Source organism: Micrasema longulum, unplaced genomic scaffold (assembly GCF_059751315.1).
Source record: "Micrasema longulum isolate JH-2025_06_02 unplaced genomic scaffold, ASM5975131v1 h1tg001218l, whole genome shotgun sequence".
NCBI lineage: Eukaryota > Metazoa > Arthropoda > Insecta > Trichoptera > Brachycentridae > Micrasema > Micrasema longulum.
This window is the reverse complement of record NW_028278405.1, coordinates 17,480-38,764: the sequence shown is the minus strand read 5'-3', so window position 1 is coordinate 38,764 and position 21,285 is coordinate 17,480. Positions and strand designations below refer to the sequence as shown.

The following is a 21,285-nucleotide window of genomic DNA, read 5'->3' as shown; positions in this document are numbered from 1 at the left end:
GACGCTTGACTCACGCACGGAAGGTTCCGGGTTCGATTCCCGGTGAGAACACAAAAATTAAAATGTGATTTTTCTCAAGCCTGGGTGCTCTGTGATGTAATTCACCACTGTAATTAGGCCTCCTGGCCTGTTGTGGTGCAAAAAAAAAAAAAAATGCAAACAGGCCCGTACATGACATAGGCAATCAATCGTTTTAAGACTATTGATATTATAGATTGTTTAAAATGTTGGTTTGTTATTCTTACTGAGAATCAGCCACTCTTCTGTCACTGTTTTCCATACACCACACCTCGCGAGACTGCTGCATCAGGGGGCCGCAGGGCTCCACCGGCGGCTCTGCACCCCCTTCACCATCTTCTCCCGCCTCGTCGGCTTCAGGTTCCTCCGCACCGATATCATTCTGAAATCAAACTGAGCGTATTATTATGGGATTCGTCGAGAGTAGGGTTATCATTTTTTTTGTTTAAATAATCCGTAAAAAAACTATATTACTGAGATGTGTCGAAGAGGCAAGGTCACATGATGGAGTGGCATAGTCACGTAATGGTGAGAACTGTCGATGCCAAATGTATGCAGAGCAACACATGATTCTTTCAGGTGGACAGGGACCGTCCGATGTTGAGAGAACTTTCAGAGTGTAAGTAATGCGAGGGGCTCACCTCGGGGGCGCCGCGGGGGCTGCAGGGCTGCCACGGCAGGTTGAGCCAGGAGTACCCCTGGCAGCCCTGAGTGTTGCACTCCTCCTCTTGCTGCAGAGATGCGGCATCACCTTTACATTGCTCTCCTCCTAGGAGGTGGAAGAAGAAGTACCACTTATAAGAATATGACCTAATAAACCATTGAAGAAGATTAAAACTAAAATTAAAACGAAATTGCGGCCTCTGTGGTGTAGCGGTAAAGACACTCGACTCACATGCGGAAGGTTCTGGGCTCGATTCCCGGTGAGAACACGAAACTAACATTTGATTTTTCTCAAGCCTTGGTGTACTGTGCTGTAACTCAAAAAAGGAATTGCTTTTATTTTAATTTTAATTATAATGAATAACCCCAAAGTAAATGCTTCAAGTGTAAATTTTATATTGTAAAATAAAAAACACAGTTTTAGTAAAATTAAACTAAGTAAAATTTTACGTACGATTTTAAAAAAATTAGGAAGTAAAATTTCAAGGTGCATTAGTTTCCAAATTAGTGATGATTTAAATAATTTTTCAAATTAAAAAAAAAATTGTCAGGAAATTTGTAAATATTGATAACCTGGCAACATGTAGGCCAATTTTAATTAGATAAAATTTATTGACAGTGACGGGTATTAACATAATGGTCTTATTGTTAAATCAAGACCGAAATATTTCAATACACAGGAAAAAAGCAACTTTCATAATACCAGGAATAAAAGAAAACTAAAAATTCTACTGGAGAAATAATGAGAGACGGGTACGTCTCGAAACCGGTAGACATAGAAAAGTCGGTAAGTGGTTATATACAAATATTTAAAAACACTTAGGAGACATAATCATTTACACAAAGGAGCCCATATGCATAGCAGTAAATAAGCTTCCCAAAAAAATTAAGGAAATAATTGTATTAAAAAAATTGCAAGAGTGTTAAAAGTGTTTCTAATGAATAAATGTTTCTATAAATGAATATTTGGAAGATGCAATTGTATAATTAAAAATGCACTATGTAATTAATGTAAGCAAAACACAACATAATCTCACATAATGTTTTAACTGTTTCTGTTTTTATTTCAAATTAATTAAAAAATGCTTATTACTATTAGGATTATTATATTCATTAAAAATTTAAAAAAACATTTTTGATTCACATACGTTATTAATGATAGTGTTTTTAACATCTTTTGTAAGGTTCTGCGAGTCGTTTGTTTGTTATGTCTGGTAGTTTATCGTACAATTTCAGTCCCTGGTTTATTAGTCTTGATTGTTCTTGTCTTGTTTTAGAATGTTGTATGTGATATTCATTGTATACAGTGTATTAATAAATCAATGGTGATATTGTTGTGATATTCTCGTATTGTGTCGGTGTTATTTTTTTTCCAAGTTTTAGTTCTTTGCCTACAATTTCATTAGTTACTAATTTATGAATCAATTTTAACTAGAAAGTTGAAAAAAATTAATAATTATTTTATTTTTTTATAGAATTTTTCTTTGCGTTCGTATGATTAGCGCAAATATTTCAATTTTGGGACCATTTTCAACGAGTTGAACAATTAGAGAATGGGAACCGGGAATGGGGGATTTTAGTTTTTTAAAGAGTTGTTTGGTTGGGAAATAAGGAAGGTCATACACTAACTTGAATATTTTATTTCGCTGTCGTTGTAGTCTGTTTATGTCATTTAAGTCCCTGGACTGGCACCTGAAGCGTAAGACTGATAATCTTACCTTCATGTAACAAAAAATATCAAGATACTCCGCGATAGGTGTACCAATGCAGTGACCTATGCATTATGAGGTGCGGAAAGGGAATGATGATGATGATGATAAATATCTAAATTTTTGATAGGTGATCGAGTACTTCTCGCGGCGCGGTGGTTAGGTATTTACAAAAAGGTGAGTGATTAGGATCACCTTCCCCCGCAGGCGCCACCACGGTCCGGTTGCGGTAGCGGAGGGCGCGGTGGTGGCGCGAGGAGCACGGGCGGCTGCAGGGTCCCCAGGGCCCCCAGGGGCTCAGCACGCAGTCGCGGGGGCACGCCACGCGGCAACCCTCGCGCGCCACCGGCCGTGTCCCCGAGCTGGCGCACTGCTCCTCCGACAGCTCTCCCTGCAATGGAACATCGCGCCTGCAGCAAACTATTTTTTAACAATTTATTTTAACATTTAATTATTAACATTTAATTTTAAATTTCTAATTAATTAAAAACCTCAGGCCCCAGACACGTCCGGTGACTTTTGTTTAGTAAAGGATTAATTAGCCCCCCACCTTCTAGGCTATTTCTTCAGGACAATTAATTACCTCCACCACATTGCGCGGTCGCATTATCCTCATATTAACGTGTACGGACAGGACAGTAGTTATCAGCGTGTACGTTCTTGATGAAATATATATGGCTCGAATTTGTTAGTAGATATCGATTTGATAGTAACTACCAGAAAAGGTATTTTTATTTATTTATTTATACTTTTACATTGTTTGTATTCTTTATTTTATACAGAATAATGTTTCCTCACTGGCGTGTCCCGTGCCGAGGGAAACATTTTACAAAATCTGAAACATGCCTTAAATTAGTTGTTTAACAAAGTTAAAATAATAATAATAAAAAAAACGTGATTGATTAATTAGATTTAATTAACCTAATTCACGTAATTATCATTAACATAATTAACAAAATAAACTAAAATAATTATAAAAAACATAACCAATTTATATAGACCAAATTTCATAAACAGTACACACATTTTACCTATTTGGCTTGATCCACTCATCGATCGGTGCGCAACCCACCTCCACTATCCATGTTTTAATAGCAATTTTATATTGTGAGTACTTACTAATTGTCCTTATGGATGATGGAAGTAGATTGTACACTTACATACACATAATAAAATGCTAGCACAACGTAAAGGCTTGTCAGTACCGAGGTTTGTAAACAAGTATGGCCAAAGAACACTTCATTATACAATTACTAAAATTTTCAATTAGATTCCTAAGCAGATCTTAAAAGAAAATGTTTACAAAACTTTTAAGAAAAAAATAATCAAATGGCTAATATGTAGCAAGGCTTTATATTGATTATTATTTTATGTTAACAGTCATCTATTTAAATTTTTGCAATTAAATTTTGTGTAAAAAAGACGTATGCTTTTAGTTCTTGATAATGTTGACAAGCCGGTTTAGTGGGTTTTATTATTTTTCCTTTTATATTTTCTGCTAAAAAAAAAAACAATTTCAATAATATTTTTCAACATCAACAACATCGTCTAACATTTTCCAAACATCTTGGTATATAAAAGAAATAATATTTTCGGCAAACTAGCTGGTAACCGCTGATCGGCGGGTTATAATTTTCGCAGAGTTTTGCGTGTGAACTACGGTAGAATTTTTGTAATGTTGCAATGTCCAATTGTCCTGTCCTGCGCGGTCGAGACTGTCCACGGAGCTGGGACAGAACTATATTGTCCTGTATTTTGTATTGTCCTCGTTCACAAATAATATTAGACAAGAAATAGAGTATACCCCTTGGAGGTCCCGGCACAGTAGGCGGCGCTCGCGGTGGCCGGGCCCGCAGCGGAGCCCCGCGGGCAGGCGACAGGGTCCCCACGTGCTCGGGGCCCAGCGGGCGCACGCCGGAGCCCCGCAGGCTTGCACCTCCGCCAGCGCCCCGCACTCCGCTCCCCCGGCCGACCCCGCCACTATCACACGCCGGGTTCGTTTCCTGTAGCCTGGATAGGAAACCGAGTTACCGGGTGAGGCGACATTATCATGATCGCATATTATTTTGAACTAATTGTATAATCATCTTTTTTCTTAATGTAAAAGAAAAATATTTTTGTCTATCACGCATTTTTTTTTTAAAAGAATAACCCGCTAAGCCTCTATTTTGAGGCTTGTCAGCAGGTGAGATAGAGGGGATTTGGAAGGAGGTAACGAAAAATACACCCCAACACCCAGACCAATTGAGAAAAAAATCTTTATTGGATTTTTTCTGGCGGGAATCGAACCCGTGACGCCAGTTTCACAGTTGGCCGTCTAACCAACTGCGCCACGGCGCCTGTCGTGTAACTATTTTTAAAGAATATTTTAACGAATTTCCTTAAAATTAAAAAAAATAATTTAATGTACATTGTTCACAATTAAATGTTTTGCAATTTTGGCAGCATTTATTGTTTATTTAATAAATTTTATTAAAAAAAAACCATATTCTTCTTCGGTATTATGATGTTATCATGTTGTCGTTTTTAATGTATTGTTCAAGGTCTCGTACTTTTTATGTTGTGTAAAGTATAAACATGTTTTTTTATGTATGATCTTAATAAATGGAACAGTTGGAGAATCCATAATTTTCATAGCAACCGGGCAGTGGGAAAAGTAGATTTTTAAGAAATATATGAGTATACTTTCATGTTTTTTTCCGACAGATAATAAAGGTGATTACTTTCCGTATCCGGGTAGACGAAAAATAAAGTTCTGTGTGCAAATGTAAAATAGTAAGTGTGTTCGATGTAATGGTTACTCTTAATCTCCTGAAAAATATCGGAGTGGCTGACGCGTTCGCCCACCATGGGATTCCGGTCATATTCAACAGACGGAGCTGTATTCTTTACCCGCTCGGACACGGAATCTAAAACATAGTAATACGCAATTTCAGTAGTGAGCCGGTTCGTCAGTATGAAGAGATAGATCCGCCCGATAGATCCGTGTTTGAGAAATACTCCCAATATTGTTTTACCTGTGGCCGTGATCTCTTCTACCGGAGTCATGGGGCAGCCGGAGATGGGCTCGCACGGGCCCCAGGAGCCCCAGCCTCCTACTGCGCAGTCTCGCGGGCAAGGTACCTGAGAATGAGAGCGAGTTGCCAGTCACAGTGAGGTATCGGTGCTGATTGCGCATTGGGGATCGATAATTGCTCAAGGACGAGTGGTCCATTCGCGGGAATATGAATGCGCGAAGAGGGTCACCCAGACCATCATTACATGGAAAACAAATTGTTATTTCAAACACGGAACGGCATGAGTTTATTCTGATTGACATATTATTAACTTTTGCCGTATAAATTTAATCTCTATGCTATTTTATTATCGTCTTTTCAAATTTAAATACAAGTTTGTTTGCGCAAATTATTATTTTTAACTTACACATTTTACCATATTAACTAAAAAAAAATACAAAGGTACATATTTTTAAAACAACTGTCGGTCTCGTTAGCTTACCACGCGAGGGTCTCGGGTTCGATTCCCTGTATGGTTAAAGTAAAATATTCATTAAAAAAACATGTTTTTACCCTAGAATATTTTAAAGCGAGAAAACCTGAAGCGTAAGACTGATGATAATCATACCTTTGTGTAATAAAAATAAACAAGATACGCTGCGATCGCGTATCAATCCAGTGCCGTATGCACCATTAGTGCGGAAAGGAAATGATGATGATGATTTTAAAATTAAATTCACAAAAATGCAACGTGTTACGGAGTCACTTATTTGTATTTTTATTCACCGCTACGCAAATATGCAAAGGTAATGCATTCCTATAATTGACTTCTGTCATATTCCATAATCCATTTTGTAGCTAAAAAGCCGCACGATTATGATATTTAGATATTTGTTTTGCCAAAGAGCATCAATTTAAAAAAACTGTTATTTATCATGTACCCAGCTCGTGCGAATATGCTACGGCAATTAATAGGGAAAACTTATCATGCTAATTATTTTTTAAAAAAGTATTGGCTTTTTAATGATTTATCTAAATATTTAAGTTTTGGGGCCATCTACAACGAGTTGTAAGTAACTCACTATTATACCGAGTGGGGTTCGAACCTCGGACGTCCGATTCGTAAGAAAACGTATTGTAATATGGGTAGCTTTTCCGTATTACAAAATGGTTTAGTGGGTTTTCGAAAGTTTTAGCTTCCAAAAGAAACTATTTATCAAAGAAACAAAAAAATAAAATCACGCCAGTATTACCATTGTCGTATTTTTGTTGTTTTGTTTTTTTGCGTATCGACAGTGTGTAAAAAAATCACTGGTCTAGTACTATAATCCAGGAAAAAAATACGGAATACGTTTGTAGGAAGAAAAGTCAGACCGCGTTTCCTCTTAACAATTAGCAAAGCACATTCGATAAAGTTTACGTTTCGATACCTTAACTTACAAATGTCTATAATTAACAAGGCATACAAAATGACTGGATTTATCATGCGGCTGTGTAAATCTTTTAAAAATTTAGATTCATTTATATTGCTTTACATAACATACGTACGCCCCCATCTTGAATATTGCACTGCTATCTGGTCTCCTGTTTATAAATTAAATATTAATAGAATCGAGAATGTTCAAAAAAAATTCCTGAAAAAACTAGAATACAAATTTCATTTGCATTTTCCAAATTATTTAGCTTCATTAAAATTTTATAACCTTGTTTCATTAGCACACAGAAGAGATATGTTTGATCAGATCCTGCTTTATAAAATTGTCAATAATAAATTCGATTCCCCGGAACTCATTAATCTACTTGCTTACCGTGTCCCCTCCAGGCCAACTAGACTCTCTGATATTTTCTATATTCGTAAATTTAAAACTAATCATCGGAAACATTCTACAATCCCTCGTATATGTGAAACCTTTAACAAAAATTTTAATAGTCTTGATATATTTAACACTCCATACAATATGTACAGAAGAGAATTAATAGGCTTGATTCATGCTCTTCATTCATAATTCGTTTAATCAATAAATCAAATGCAATTTTCCACTCTCACTTTCCTTCAATCATCCTTTACCACTCCTTATCAATTTCCTTCTTTTCCTTTCCACTATCTCCTTGTTTTGTCCATATTTATCTTATTTTAATATATAGTATATTTATTATTTATATAGTTTAAACTTCAAACCGTCGTCGCTTTATTACAGTATTATTTAGTGAATACATATAATTGGATGGCAGGCCCTACTATGTTTACATTTTATATATATATATTTTTTTAAATATTCATTTAACCTGTACATCTGTTTGTATTCGAAATAAATAAAATAAAAATAAAATAAATAATGCTAAGTATTGATTTACTTTTGCGTTTACTTTTTAAAATATGCTCAATAAAATTTAATATACCTATCCGGTATTTTTAACTGTTACAGTAGGTACAGAAAGTCTTTCATATATTTAGGTAAATATATAATTATTTTTTTTTAAATTTGTAATACGACCACTGAACTAAAAAAAAATAATAGCAAATATTGCGTTACTCTAGACAATGAAAAAAAAGCATACACACGAAGCCTCAAATGTTGCTCGCTTCCGTTTTTCCCTTTTTTTGTTGCCTTGATTACCCATAGTGCAATTTTTCACATAATGAATTAAAATACCGCTCTGTTTTTATTTGAAAAAACCTTTTGTGGAATCAGCGCTAAGGGTGATCATCTTGAGCGCGTATGAAGCGTCGCGCGTCGGTCGCGTCGATCGTAATTTGTCTTTTTTTGTACGACGCTTTGTACGGGATTTTTACACCATTGAAATAGAGAGAGTTTATGAGATGTGATGATCCAAGAAATATTTTTATAAAAAAATTCAATTATTCAGAAATAGAAGATGATTTGAGCATAAGAGCGTAAAAAATAAGGTCGTACAATATTTACCAATAAATACCGAACAGAACTTTAACTGTTTTCAGTGATTTCATGAGAATTTTTTTTACTAACTTACAAGAAAAAAATAAAATAAAAAAAAGTGATCAAAATATAGAAGAAAAATTAAATTTTATTCCTACATTTGTATTTTTATTATTATTTGGCCTAGAACTACTGCAACTTCAAATGTCTGATTGAAAAATCACATTTAAGCATTTTTCCCGCCACTCCCCCTTAATATTACCATCCTTTCTTAAATTACGTTTTCCAACTTTTAATTTTTTATATTCACTTATCGATAAAGAAACTGCTGTGCTTACAAAATAAAAAAATGTGTACTAATATTTGAAATGTTTGTTTCCACCAGTTATGTTTTTTTGTAAGGTAAAAGGCACTGCATACCGCATATATTTATCAATTAATTTATTTGTTCACTTAAAGGCAGTTTATTAGACATTATTTAAGACATAAGTCCTAATCCTGTGGGACTAAAAGTCCTGTGCGGAGTTGGGACGAGCAATTAGTTGACGCAGACACAAGATAATATCATTAATTCACAAATAAAAATCATCGTTTGTGACGATTGTAAAGTGCTAATATTAGTACGAGGTGCAAATGAGAATGTAGACTGTAATCTTACCTCACAGCGCTGCACCAGCAGCGGGGTGGTCAGCACGGAGCAGGCGGAGTCGGGAAGGATCACCCTCCGGAAGCGGTCCACGCACGTCAACTCCCTTCTCTGTAGCCCTCCGCCGCACCTTGCCCCCTCTTCCGCGGGTTCTACAAAGTCACTCGAACTTACAAAGACTATCGGTCTGAAGAAATGTGTACAGCCGATTAATTCGCTAACATAATCTCAATACTTATAATACTCTAAGTTTTACTCCTGACATTTCTTGGTGGAACTGCATGTCAATTATAATAATAAAAATACGTAAACAAATTTGTTTAGTCTCCCGCCAGTCTGACGATGTCGGTCACGACGAAACCCGTTCACTGATAAAAAATTATAAATAAAAGTGAATTAAAACCATACATGTATTTTTATTATTATAACTTATAATATTATAGTATACTGTATTACGTTACTTTTGAAATCAAACTACCTTTTGCCTAATATTCTCCTCATAAACTTACTCTCAAAACTCAGAAGTTTGGTGTTTTGAGCACTGGTCAGGGGCCAAGATTCGCACTTATGTAGAAGTACTGGAACTAAACATGAGTCGAAAAATATCGCTTTACCTTGCATAGGCTACAGTTCCAAACAATACGGATCATGTCAAAAGTTGGCCCAGTAATTCATAAGCGGGCGAGCTTTTTGTGCAATTGTGCATCCTTCCATCCTCAGTTATGTGAACGTTTAAGTACTAGAAGCTGTCCAACTCTCTGTCTATTTTCATAGAAAGGCTAATAAGGGCCAGGGCCCCGATTATAATGGGAAGTTAACTAAAGTCTTCAATTTTATTTACAAAGTAAAATTAAGTTTTCGGTATGAAAAGCAGAATATGCATTTTCTTCTACATATGTTCAATTATAGGTTACCGATGAAGATACTTTAAAAGTTTATGCAAATATACTCATTTTCGTACACAAGTATCGGTTTTTCTTTATAGACTAGATAGTCGAAGATAACGCTGTTAACTTTCAATTGTAATCGGGGCCTGGGCCCCGATTTAGTGTGCATAATTTGGGTCTTTTTGATATTTCAACAATTTTTCGAAGATCACCAGCAGACTTTTCAAGAAGAACCGCATCATCTGCGTACTCCAAGTCGCACAACTTTAAAGGGGAGTTCACTTCTATGCCTCGATTAGGTGGTAATGGTATTTTTTATATTTGGTTAAAAATGTACATTAACCTTTATAACTGCCTGGTAAATATGCCAAACTAATGTTATTATAAAAGACACGATGTTTTGATAAATAAATATATTGGTTAGTGCCGATTCATCTCATTCGAATCCGCGTTTTACTGGTGTTCTCGGTTATCGCATTTTAAAGAAGAAGATTATTTTATTCCGCAAAACCGTTCCCCGTCAATTGAGGGATTGTTGACAGTAAACTAAAAGGTATATAGGTCAACAACGACAATCTTAAGAGCTCCTTAAAAACACCCGCACTTTATAGCACGGTGTACTCACCGGAAAGGGAAGGCTGTCGATGTACGCGGCAGGGCTCCCAGGGGCCGGGGGCCCAGCGCACGAGCTCGGGCGGAGCGTGCGCTGGCCCGCGAGTCGCGTTGGCCTCGCGCAGGGCCCCGCACGGCGAGCCTCCGCCCTGCGGCAAGGCGAGCACGGCGCGCGCGCGCTCGCGGGGCGCGGCCGGCGCCGAGGGACAGCGCGCGGGGGCGAGCCACTCCGACCACTCACTCAACACGCAGTCCTCGGACAGGACGCACGTGCGCACTTGCGGTGGAGTTTCGCCTACCAGCTTGCAGTTCCTGAAACCGATCATAATTAGCGGCTCAGGGTGAATAATCGAGAAGAAGAAACATTCATCGACGACTGGCTTTTATCATATTATCAAGGTTTACCTATATAGGTATAATCGTCAGTTGAAAACTTTGCCGACAATATTGCTTATTGAACATGAGCTGACGTACGTACTAGCGCAAAGGTTCTCCCGATGAATGTTCCGTAGAGGGGAAAAAATGTTGAATGTTTTATACACGCAGCAATGTACCAGCTAACTATGTACAGCAAACGAAATGTTGAGCTACACAAGCTATTACGACATTGCAGCGCGAGTAGTATATTTGCGTCTTTAGAAAAAGGCAGAAAATATGTGTCGAAATCTAATCACCACTATACAACTGAAGTACTGCGCTGGTGCACTCAGCAGGTACGTGTTTTTAGTCTTAGTCTCAGTTGCACAAAAAAAATCAATGAAAAGAAGTTAAGGTTTAGAAAAAAAATGCGTTTATGTCAAAATGGACATAATTATGTAGCATGAAAAAAGATAGAAAAAAACACTTATTTTGCCAATTTTTACAAAAACATAAAAATATTTACCGTCGAATATCTTTTAGCTAAAGTTTTTAATAAAGTTAACTCTGGCCCATTTTTTTAAATTGACTCATGCGAATTGAAAATCGGAACTGTACGCCTAAAACCTATAACGAATGAAAACATCTTAACGGCTCATAAAAAATTGATTGAATTATCCGTGCGTTTTAAAGATTATTATAATTTTTAATAACTGCATTTTTGATCAAAAAAATTCGCACCATGGCAGGCAAGGAGGCCTAATTGCGGTGGTGAATAACATCACATAACAGCCAGACTGGACAAACATCACATCATATATTTTTTGCGTTCTCACAGGGAATCGAGAAAAGACAAGAGTCTTAGCGGTCACATCACGGAGGCCGCGGATAGTTATTAGTACGTTTATTTTGATGGAACATTAGTATGGAATAATAGCACTCCAGGACACAGGATATATTTAAAAACTCACACAATAGTCTTGTCTAAAGTACGGCAGGTGACACTCCGGACTTGTTCTCCCAAGTTAGGCTCGAATGTGAGCTGGTTCGCTGGTCGGGACGATCCTTTGGGGGCCTTGCATGGGCTCCAGGGGCCCAGGTATACTCGGAACATATTCGCTAGAAAACAAGCAAAAACACATAAATTATTTCCACAGCTCAGTGATACATACTATCTCTTAGTCCCGCACCCGATGGTGCAAAGGGCACTAAAGTAAAACGTCACATAAGGTGATAAGTCTTACGCTCCAGGTACCAGTCCAGGGAACGCGAGACTTACGCGAGAATTACGCTCACAAATCAGTCTATAATTACTCCAACTCCAAGGCACCTTACAGTCCACATAACACCGAATTTACACTTCTGAATCGTTTCCACTTATCGGGATTGCTTCTGATTCCACTTGCTTCGCTGTTTTGCATCAAACTGCCATGGCCACGGTCGACCGCCGTATTTATAGGCCAGCGCATTCTAGCGAGAATTATCTCGAAGCGTAAAGAAACGTCTCGAAACTTGTGGATCTTTCGGACTTCCAGCGCCATCTGTTGCTAACATCCGAAACCTGCACTAGTTCCTAGTGTTACCAACAGATGGCGCTGGGAGTCTAACCCTAACGATACATTTTATTTATTTATATACATCTAATATGTTTGTATTTGTTAATTAGTCATCAATTGGTCGCGTATTCAATTTAAAATTATATGTTTTACGTACTTAATTATATGTTTATATCAGATTGCAAATAACGCAAACGCCCAAAATTTTTGTAAGTATTATATATTTTTAACATACATGGAAAAAGGGGTTGGGGGGTCGCGAAATATTTTTTGATACTAGGGGGTCGTGTCATGAAAAAGGTTGAAAAACGCTGTTCTAATGGATATAACTAGATTTAATAAATTATTTAATTATTAGATTTTTTGAAACTAAGACAAACATAGGTACCTATTATATTTTGCAATTCCGCAGTTATAATCAATTATTAGTGACAAAGCATAATACTCACGATCTCCGGCCAGCACCGGTCTCGGGGAGAACGCGGCCGGAGCTGCAGCCGCGAGGGCCAGTATCAGCCACATCTGAAATTATACCCACTTAGAAAATTGCAATCGAGTTTTGGCAGACCTCTGATCTTAACCCGGTTATTCCTTCCACATCACAAGTAAAATGTAATTCAAATTATTTCATTTTATATTTATTTCGAATAATTAAAGCAGGCAAAATCAATTTGGTTTCCGAAAAAAAATTTGCACTAAGGATGCAATTTATAAGTTAACAAAGTAAATATACTCTGCGATAGATAATAAAAATAAATGTTTAGTAATTTTCCTTGATCTTAAAAAAGCCTTTGATACCGTAAACATAAATAAATTAACAAATAAATTAAAAAACATTGGTATAAAAAAAAAATGTCATAAATTATTAAATTTGTTTCAAGCCAGTTATTAACTAACGTAATACTTTTTGTAGCGTCGTTAAAGGTTGACTCCCACGTTTTATTATAAACAACAATAGCAGTGTCATCAGCATATGACAATATTTCTCCTTCTACTTTAAGATCACACGGTTCATTTATATATATATATAAGAAATAATAGTGGACCCAGAATTGTCCCTTGTGACACAACATGTTTTTGTTCTCTTTGCGAGCTAGTTTCATTTTCTATTTTTGTATTTTGAGTTCTATTACAGAGGTAACTACTTAAGTTTTAATCAAGAAAAAAAACATGTATTTGCCTTTTCAAATTTCAAACAAAAGTGGCCCTTCACAGAATTTGTCAATAAAAATCCATGATTTAAAATGTAATATTGATATTTGTAATAAGTGCTATAAAATAAGTTCAGGGGAAAGCTATAAATATTTGGGTATATACATAGATTATAGACTAAAACATTATATGAAAACAAAAATGACATTGAAACCACTAAAACCATCAACAATGACGTGCAAAAACTATTAGAATGGACAAACAAAAACTTCTTAACACTAAATGCCAAGAAATGCAATATAATACATTTCGAAACACAAAAGAAGAACCATAACATGAACATAAAAATAAACAACGAAACTCTTAAAGAACTAGAACATGTGACTTACCTAGGACTCACAATGGACAGACAATTAAAATGGACAAAACACATAGACGGACTCACTAAAGTAATGGCATCACTACATAGCCTCTTCTACAAAATTAAAGATTTTATATCAAGAAAGGCAAAAATTATGATGTCAAAAGTAAATTGAGTTACATGATCGCCTTCTGGGGAACTGGTAACAAGACAGACATAAACAAGAATACAAAGACAACAAAATAAAATTCTTAAACTAACATACAACCTACCCTACCTGACCTCTACGACTGAACTGTACAAAAAAACACACCAGTTTGACATAAACTACTTGACTAAAATTGAGACCTTAAAAATTGTGCACAAAATAACACTGGGAAACATACAAGACGACGACATAATATTAGTCAAAAATGCTGACATACATAAATATAACACCAGACAACAAAAACACTATCATATTGAAAAAGCAAAGACAAACACAGGACAGTAAAAAATACTACATAATGGACATAACACTACAACGACCTACCTTACTACTTGAAAACTTTTAATGGAGACAAATTTAAAATCAATCTGAAAAAGCACATGATGACTGAACTAACTAGACTAGACGAGACATAAAATGACTAGACAATATTAAATTTCTAATGTAACCCTAACGGGTTTTTTAAAATTGTAAATAAAAAAAAAAAATAAAAAAAAATGGAAAAAACATATCACTAAACTAACAGATAAACTCAGATATTTATCTTATGTTTTCCAAAGACTGAAAAATATCTTAACCAAAAAAAAAAATAAATGTAAATTACGTTTTAATTCAGTCTTCGATAACAAATGGTATAAAAGCGTGGGGAGGAGTCTTGGACGCGCATAGTCGCTCAATAGAAATTACACAGAAAAATATAATTAAAATAATTTACAAAAAACATAGACTGTTTCCTAGTAATAAATTATGCGTAGAGAGTGGACTCCTTAATTTTAGAAAATTATATTTTTTTCAGTGCATAAAATATGTTTAATTGAATAGAGAATTGTTTAGTAATAATTTAAATCGTATTAGTAATATATCCGATAGTGTACTGTCACTTCCAGGATGCAGATCTAAGTTCGCACAGAGGCAGGAGTGCGGAGTCACACGTTGGTCCAAGATCCTTCAATTTTCTAACCAAGGAACTACAAAATATCAAATCACTGGTACATTTTAAAGTAGGTTTGAGGTCTTGGATCAGCATGGAAGGGACAGATAGACACATTCTTTAAAAAATTAATTAAAATTAAAAATAAATGCATTCTGCATATAAATCATGTTTTTGTACTATGTTAATTAAGTTTTTCTTTTCTTTTCTTTTTTTTTCATGTTCATGTCATACCATATATGTATATATATGCTATAAACTTTTTAATAATTAAAAAAGGAATGGCCCACGTTCAGACGCTGAAGTCTTTGTGAGCATTTTTTCCAATTCATGTTATAGCTTAATTTTAATATGTATTTTTCTAAAGTGTATTTTTGTAATTATATCGCTTTGTAAATAATATGTGTATGGAATAATAAACAAATAAATAAAAAAAAATAACAAAAAAGGCAAAAATAAATTAAATCTTTTAGAAATCTGAGAGTAAATTTTTGTGTTTATCTTTCTTCCAAAATACAGGTGATAATACGAGTTTTGTTTAAAAATAATAGCGAGTTACTTAAAGCTAAAAACACAAACCTTAGTTCGAAATGATATCCAAAGATTGCGCGTCATGTTGTCGTGACGGGAGGTCTAGAGCGGCCCCGCCATAGCGCTGACGGCGACGCTGACGGTGACGGTGCCTGGGCGGACCGGTCGGGTCCGCGTACTCTCGAAGGTAGGCCTGTCGCGCGCGCTCTGTTCCGCGTCCACGCTCCACGCTCCGCTCAGAGCCTCGGGTAGGACCTGCACGGGGAGGATATCTAGTGAGGTTTCCTAATGAGGATACACTTCGGTAGACGAATCGCACACGTAGTACCTATCTATACAATATGTGAGCTCGGAGTTAGTACGATGCTGCCAATCAAAGTTAACAACGGACGAAGTTGATCGGTAAATAATATGTACTATAACTTTATTATACATAAAATAAATACCTCAATTATGATGGAATAAGTATTCGCGTAGTGATGCGATAAAAAAATCCACCCATAATGTATGAGAGGAAGAAAGAAAACAAAAAGATGCTGACCGAGGATAAACAGCGCAAACTCAACAAAAAGGGCTCCAGAAGGAGCGAGGGGTTTTCTGTCCGACATCGCGCGAACGTTACACTCCTTATAACTCCCGTTATTACAGGAGAGACCGCGAGTTCTGGACAAACGGACTTGTAAAATTCGTAGGAGCATAATATAATTTAATCCATTACACGTACATTAGTAAAAACGCAGTCGCGCTGTTCAAACATTCCATGTACAGATACTCGTGTGTGCAATAAATGCATTAAAACAATGACGAAAACGTTAAACGAGTACAGTAGTACCGCCAAAATGTACTTATTATGATACATAAATGCATTTAGATATACGAACAATGAAATATTTGGTGAAAACGCCATCATAATGGAGACTAATACAACACGTACATATTTGGTGCGACTCCGGTCGTCTGGGCGAGGGCGAGGGCGGACACAGACTACCCTCTACGGTAGCTGTGGCAACCGGCTACCCCGTGCGGGGTTACCTCTCCCCCGCACGGGGCGCGCGCAGCTTCCATCCCTTGTGTACAAATAAATACTCGTAACTCATTTACGTTCGAATTCATTATAATAAACGATTGTCCATAGTACATTATTAAAAAACACGTTCACTTTAATTACTTGTTCATGCAGCGGAGAAGGATACCTAATCATTTATAACGCTACGATTAACCGTATTATGGATACGTATAACAGGAAATTTAACGAAATAGATATATTTACCAAAAATATTAAATTTATCAAAACTGCCATAGGTAATAAATTGTCTTTGTCCGCATCCTCCTCTCCGTTGCTCTCTATCCCTGAACATATATAAGTTTTATAGTGAGAAGATCTTTTAATATAATTATGTATCCCCGTACTGCGGGCCAACTGTTTGTGACACCCGATTTTTATAATCCGAATCATTTCTATTAAACTTAAATGTTATTCTTATTTATATATTATGTAGGTGCATATAATATGCATTTGTGTGTTCGTTTTGAATCAACGTTCGCGTATTGTCAATCCTTATTTTATTGTTGTCATTATTTCGTATTTAATGCATTTTGTGATTACCTACTGTATTGTATAGGACTCGTCCCACATTATTCATTCGATGTGTATCAGTTAAATTTAAAAAATAAAATGCTTTTTTTTTCTTCAGAATACGGTTTTGAAATTTAACATACTAAAAAAAAAAAAAAAAAACAATTTATATCATTTCGTCATTTGAATTTTAACAAAAAGGTTTCTAACTTTTTACTAAGCTCTTTATTGTACCATTTTTAATACAATTTACAAGTTTTAAGCAAATATATTATTTTCATACTTACGTACCCATACAAACGCACCCTCTCCCTCTTTCATTCCCACACGCACATGTATCCTCTCCCTCATTCATTCACGCATACACACATTCACATACACATGAATACAAACGTCACACAAATACAATTACTAAACTTCTTTTCTTATATATTATGTGTCATTATATTTACAGTGGATTTTTTTAATTGGCTTTAGTATTTTTAAGATTTTTCTAATTATTTTGTTTATGTAATAGCTGTAAAAATCCCAAATAAAATGAAATAAAATAAATAAATAAAATAAAATATATACCGAAAAATATCGGAAAATTTTATCTAAATGTAACTTTATTAGTTAAAAAAATTAAAAACATCAAACACGTTTATTAGTATTATTATTGATCTCTGACTGATACTCGTAGCGGCGCGGCGGCGGCGCGGCGACAGAGAGGACGATACATGCACTGCCGATGCCGATGGTAGGTGGGAGATGCATTCACTCGCACACGGTAATGGTATTAGCATTCTTACGATTTACCGTGTTATGTATTTGGGGGCCAGATTTCTAACCCCGCACGCGCTCTGCAGCTGCAAGTCGTGCAGTAATCTAACTCCTAATCGTTATTAAAATATTAAACAAATAAACATAATAAATAATTGGAAACGAGAAAGTGTGTAGAATCCCAACCGTCCATGCGCAAGACGTGTCGGAATATTTATTGTTCAGCGCCATCGAGGCGATTTCATATTTAATATTTAAAAACGGTGTTACATAAATTATCAATAGTAATGCTAATTTACCCTAATATTTCAATCTAAAGGTCACTTTCAACGAATTGTAATAACTCCACGCTCATTTCACTTAAACGGGTTGTTAAGTTGTGGAGCGGGGTTCGAACATCGGATATCTGATTCGCGAGTCCGTGACACTACCACGGAGCATTTTCCTAATATTACGCGTTTTTTACGGGTAGGAAGGCGAAAACGATAATTGTAACTTATGGCGTGTATAGGTCAATAATAATCATATTTGATTTATTTTAATAAAAGGTACACAACACTATTCGTGTGAGTAATATAGAAAAATCTTCACATTTACAAAATTTACCATAAATATTTGACATTTCAGCAGAGGCGTAGATTCTAAAGAAGGTATCGATTTATTTATCTTTTTAGATACATACACTTACAAACCTACACTGTAAAGTTGTTCTGACTGTCTGACTAGGGTTAATAACCGTGTTTCTAAGACAAACAAAAATATACTATTTTACTAGTCAAAATTAGGTATGATTGAAGTCTTGCCAATGCAAGGCCCCGTCAATTACGGGACATCTAGTTACAAAAAAAATGTATTAATAGAGTTATATTGAGAAGGGACGAAGTATTATGGAAGTTTGCGGGTTTACTGAGATTTTGATCTATAATGGTTTAAGGCATTTTATAATATACGTTAGTCTGTTTATATTTATTTAATTTTATGTCTTTTGTTTTCTGATAATTGATAAAATATGCCTAATATAATTTATTTGTTGTAATTTATTTATTCATCGACGGCTCAAAGAACATTTTTACAAAAAAATGTTGAACAGAAATAGCAGTGAACAATTTATAATGTCAAACATAATATGAAATATAATAGTATAATTAAAACGAAATAATTTAGTACAATAACCTATAAAAAAACAGCAAAAAATTGAAAAAGAAACAAAAACTAAATCTGAAATTATAAAATAACAGTTATGTTGTAAATATAACAAAGTAAAGTTAAGAATGATTTAACATAAAATAAAGTAGTTAGTATATAAATATACAGTAATACTTATTTTTAAATAATACTCGTATGTTTTAAAAGAAATACAAAAACTTAAATTATCTAAATAAAGACTTATAGAGCAAACGCAATTGTCGTAAATGTTTATAAATTTGATTTGATGAGCTAATTACATCAAGATAATGATTAATAACACTGCTTGACATTCGCAGGCTTCACGGGTTGAGAATCACCAGGATTCCGGACACTTGACGGAAGAGATTTATGACCGTAGACTGGACTTGGACAAAGGGAGAAACACGTGGGTCAAGACTTTATGCTTTAGTACTTCCTTCACAGTAACGGTTGGTAAAACTACCCAGCACGTTAATACGTAAGTATCGATTGCTAAGTGAGTATTATGCTACTCATTATTGGAAGACAGTCACGAATAATCTCCGGAAGCTGGCTCAGTACATGAGCTATCCTGCATAGAAGCGGCTGCTCGTAGCTTAGACAAACCTCCATGGGATAACCCTTATGGAGTGCTGGGTCATCTCCCAGTACCGGGACTGTTCCAAAGTGCATGAAAGTGGTCTGGGAGCTGAGAAGATGAACTCCAGGTTTAAAAGCAAATATCTTGTACCATAACTGTTCCAAATAAGGAAGCGGTATGGGAGCGGAGATAAATAACTCTGTCTTCTAAGGCGGGTGCACGAAATTTTAAAGGTGAACTTTGGTGAATATTGTAGTGGGATGATTTTCTTCAGGCCTCCGTGGGGAACGAAGCGCGCAGGGTAGCCGGTCAGCTGTGATGTTTTTTTTATTTTATTTTTTTTTTTTATTTCAAAATACAAAAATGTACAAAAACACAATTGTATTCCCATGAGTTAGCAAACTCATTCTGGGATTGATACAATTAAAGATTATCAGATAAAAATAAAAATACATTTTGTTGAACATAATTAAAACAAAAATGGACATACCTCGGAGACCTTTTTAAAAACAAATTAAAATATATATTATTTAACATTAAATCACATGGGTCAAGGGTTATCGAGAAATAATTTGAGGAAATGATTTTTTAGTGTTGTTTGATTTCCATTCGTAGACTGGTAAGAAATTGATTTAAAGTGAATAGGCAGGAGGTTATATTGAGTAGAGGCAATGTAGAGGAGTGACCTCAATCCGAATTTAGAGGAGTGTACAGGGGGTAAATGTAGACAGTTATGAGATCGTGTGCGATGGTTATGTATATCACTATTAAAAGTAAGCGCTAAATTTGAGTTTAATTTATGTTGCAATATTTGTAAAAAAGTGTTAGTTATTTCATATGAAGGTAAAATACTAAAAGGAATTATATTTGTCTCGGAATACATTTCCTTTATGCTTTTATCTCTTAGAAAACGAAATACATTTCTTATTGCTCTATTTTATAGAACCTGTATTTCCGCAATCCTCTTTTTCGTCGCAAATCCCCAGACACAGGTAAGATAGGATAGATGAGAGTGAAACATGGCAAAATAAACGGCCCGAAGAAGTGTTGTTGGAAGCATGTTCTGAAGTCTATACAGGATTCCAGCAATTGGCGCAATTTTAGATTTTACATGATCAAACTGATCATTCCAGGTTAGTTTTGAATCTATGGTTAAGCCTAAATATTTAGTAACATTTTTTTTTTCAAGTCGATCTGAACCAATTGCAATATTCAAATTTATATTAAGTTTATTTCCAAATATTAAATAGTGGGATTTTTTGCATTTAATGTTAATTTATTGATTTTTAACCATGTCGTAAGCTGGGAAGGTCATGTTCCATTTGATTTTGTAAATTCACAAGGTTTGGACTGTTAAAGTAAATAATCGTGTCATCAGCATAGAGTTGTATTGTTCCCATGAATTTCAAGTTCGGTAGGTCATTTATATAGATCAGGAAGAGAAGTGGGCCAAGAATAGAACCTTGTGGGACACCACATGTAATATCCCCCATTTCACTATGCTCACCTCCCACTTCAGCAAAACATTTTCGATTTTCTAAATACGAGGTTAGTAAATCAAGAGAAGTACCACAAACTCCAATATATGTTAGAAGAGTAACGTTTCGGGGCCGAGACAGCGATACATGGTTAAAAAATCGTAGGTCTTTTCGGCTGCACGTTTTTAAAATATTTTT

General features: G+C 35.5%; 1 protein-coding gene across 3 annotated transcripts in view; it reads right to left on the bottom strand.

The window, feature by feature from the left end:
* The window catches only part of LOC148276419 (thrombospondin type-1 domain-containing protein 7A-like), a 51,688-nt gene extending 35,176 nt beyond the window's left edge, over nt 1-16,512 (bottom strand). The window contains exons 1-11 of one of the 3 annotated variants that reach the window (XM_088234263.1): nt 16,459-16,512; nt 15,573-15,779; nt 12,791-12,863; nt 11,757-11,904; nt 10,442-10,740; nt 8,942-9,081; nt 5,408-5,513; nt 4,195-4,400; nt 2,586-2,781; nt 660-787; nt 246-400 (exon numbers count right to left, since the gene is read on the bottom strand). In XM_088234263.1, coding sequence (XP_088090389.1) covers nt 246-400; nt 660-787; nt 2,586-2,781; nt 4,195-4,400; nt 5,408-5,513; nt 8,942-9,081; nt 10,442-10,740; nt 11,757-11,904; nt 12,791-12,863; nt 15,573-15,608 — 1,487 coding nt within the window. In that variant the 5' untranslated portion in view covers nt 15,609-15,779; nt 16,459-16,512. Of the gene's footprint in view, nt 1-245; nt 412-659; nt 788-2,585; nt 2,782-4,194; nt 4,401-5,407; nt 5,514-8,941; nt 9,082-10,441; nt 10,741-11,756; nt 11,905-12,790; nt 12,864-15,572; nt 15,780-16,405 lie in introns of those variants that run through there. The other 2 variants (XM_088234264.1, XM_088234265.1) reach the window with 2 other exon arrangements.
* Nucleotides 16,513-21,285: the final 4,773 nt, after the last annotated feature.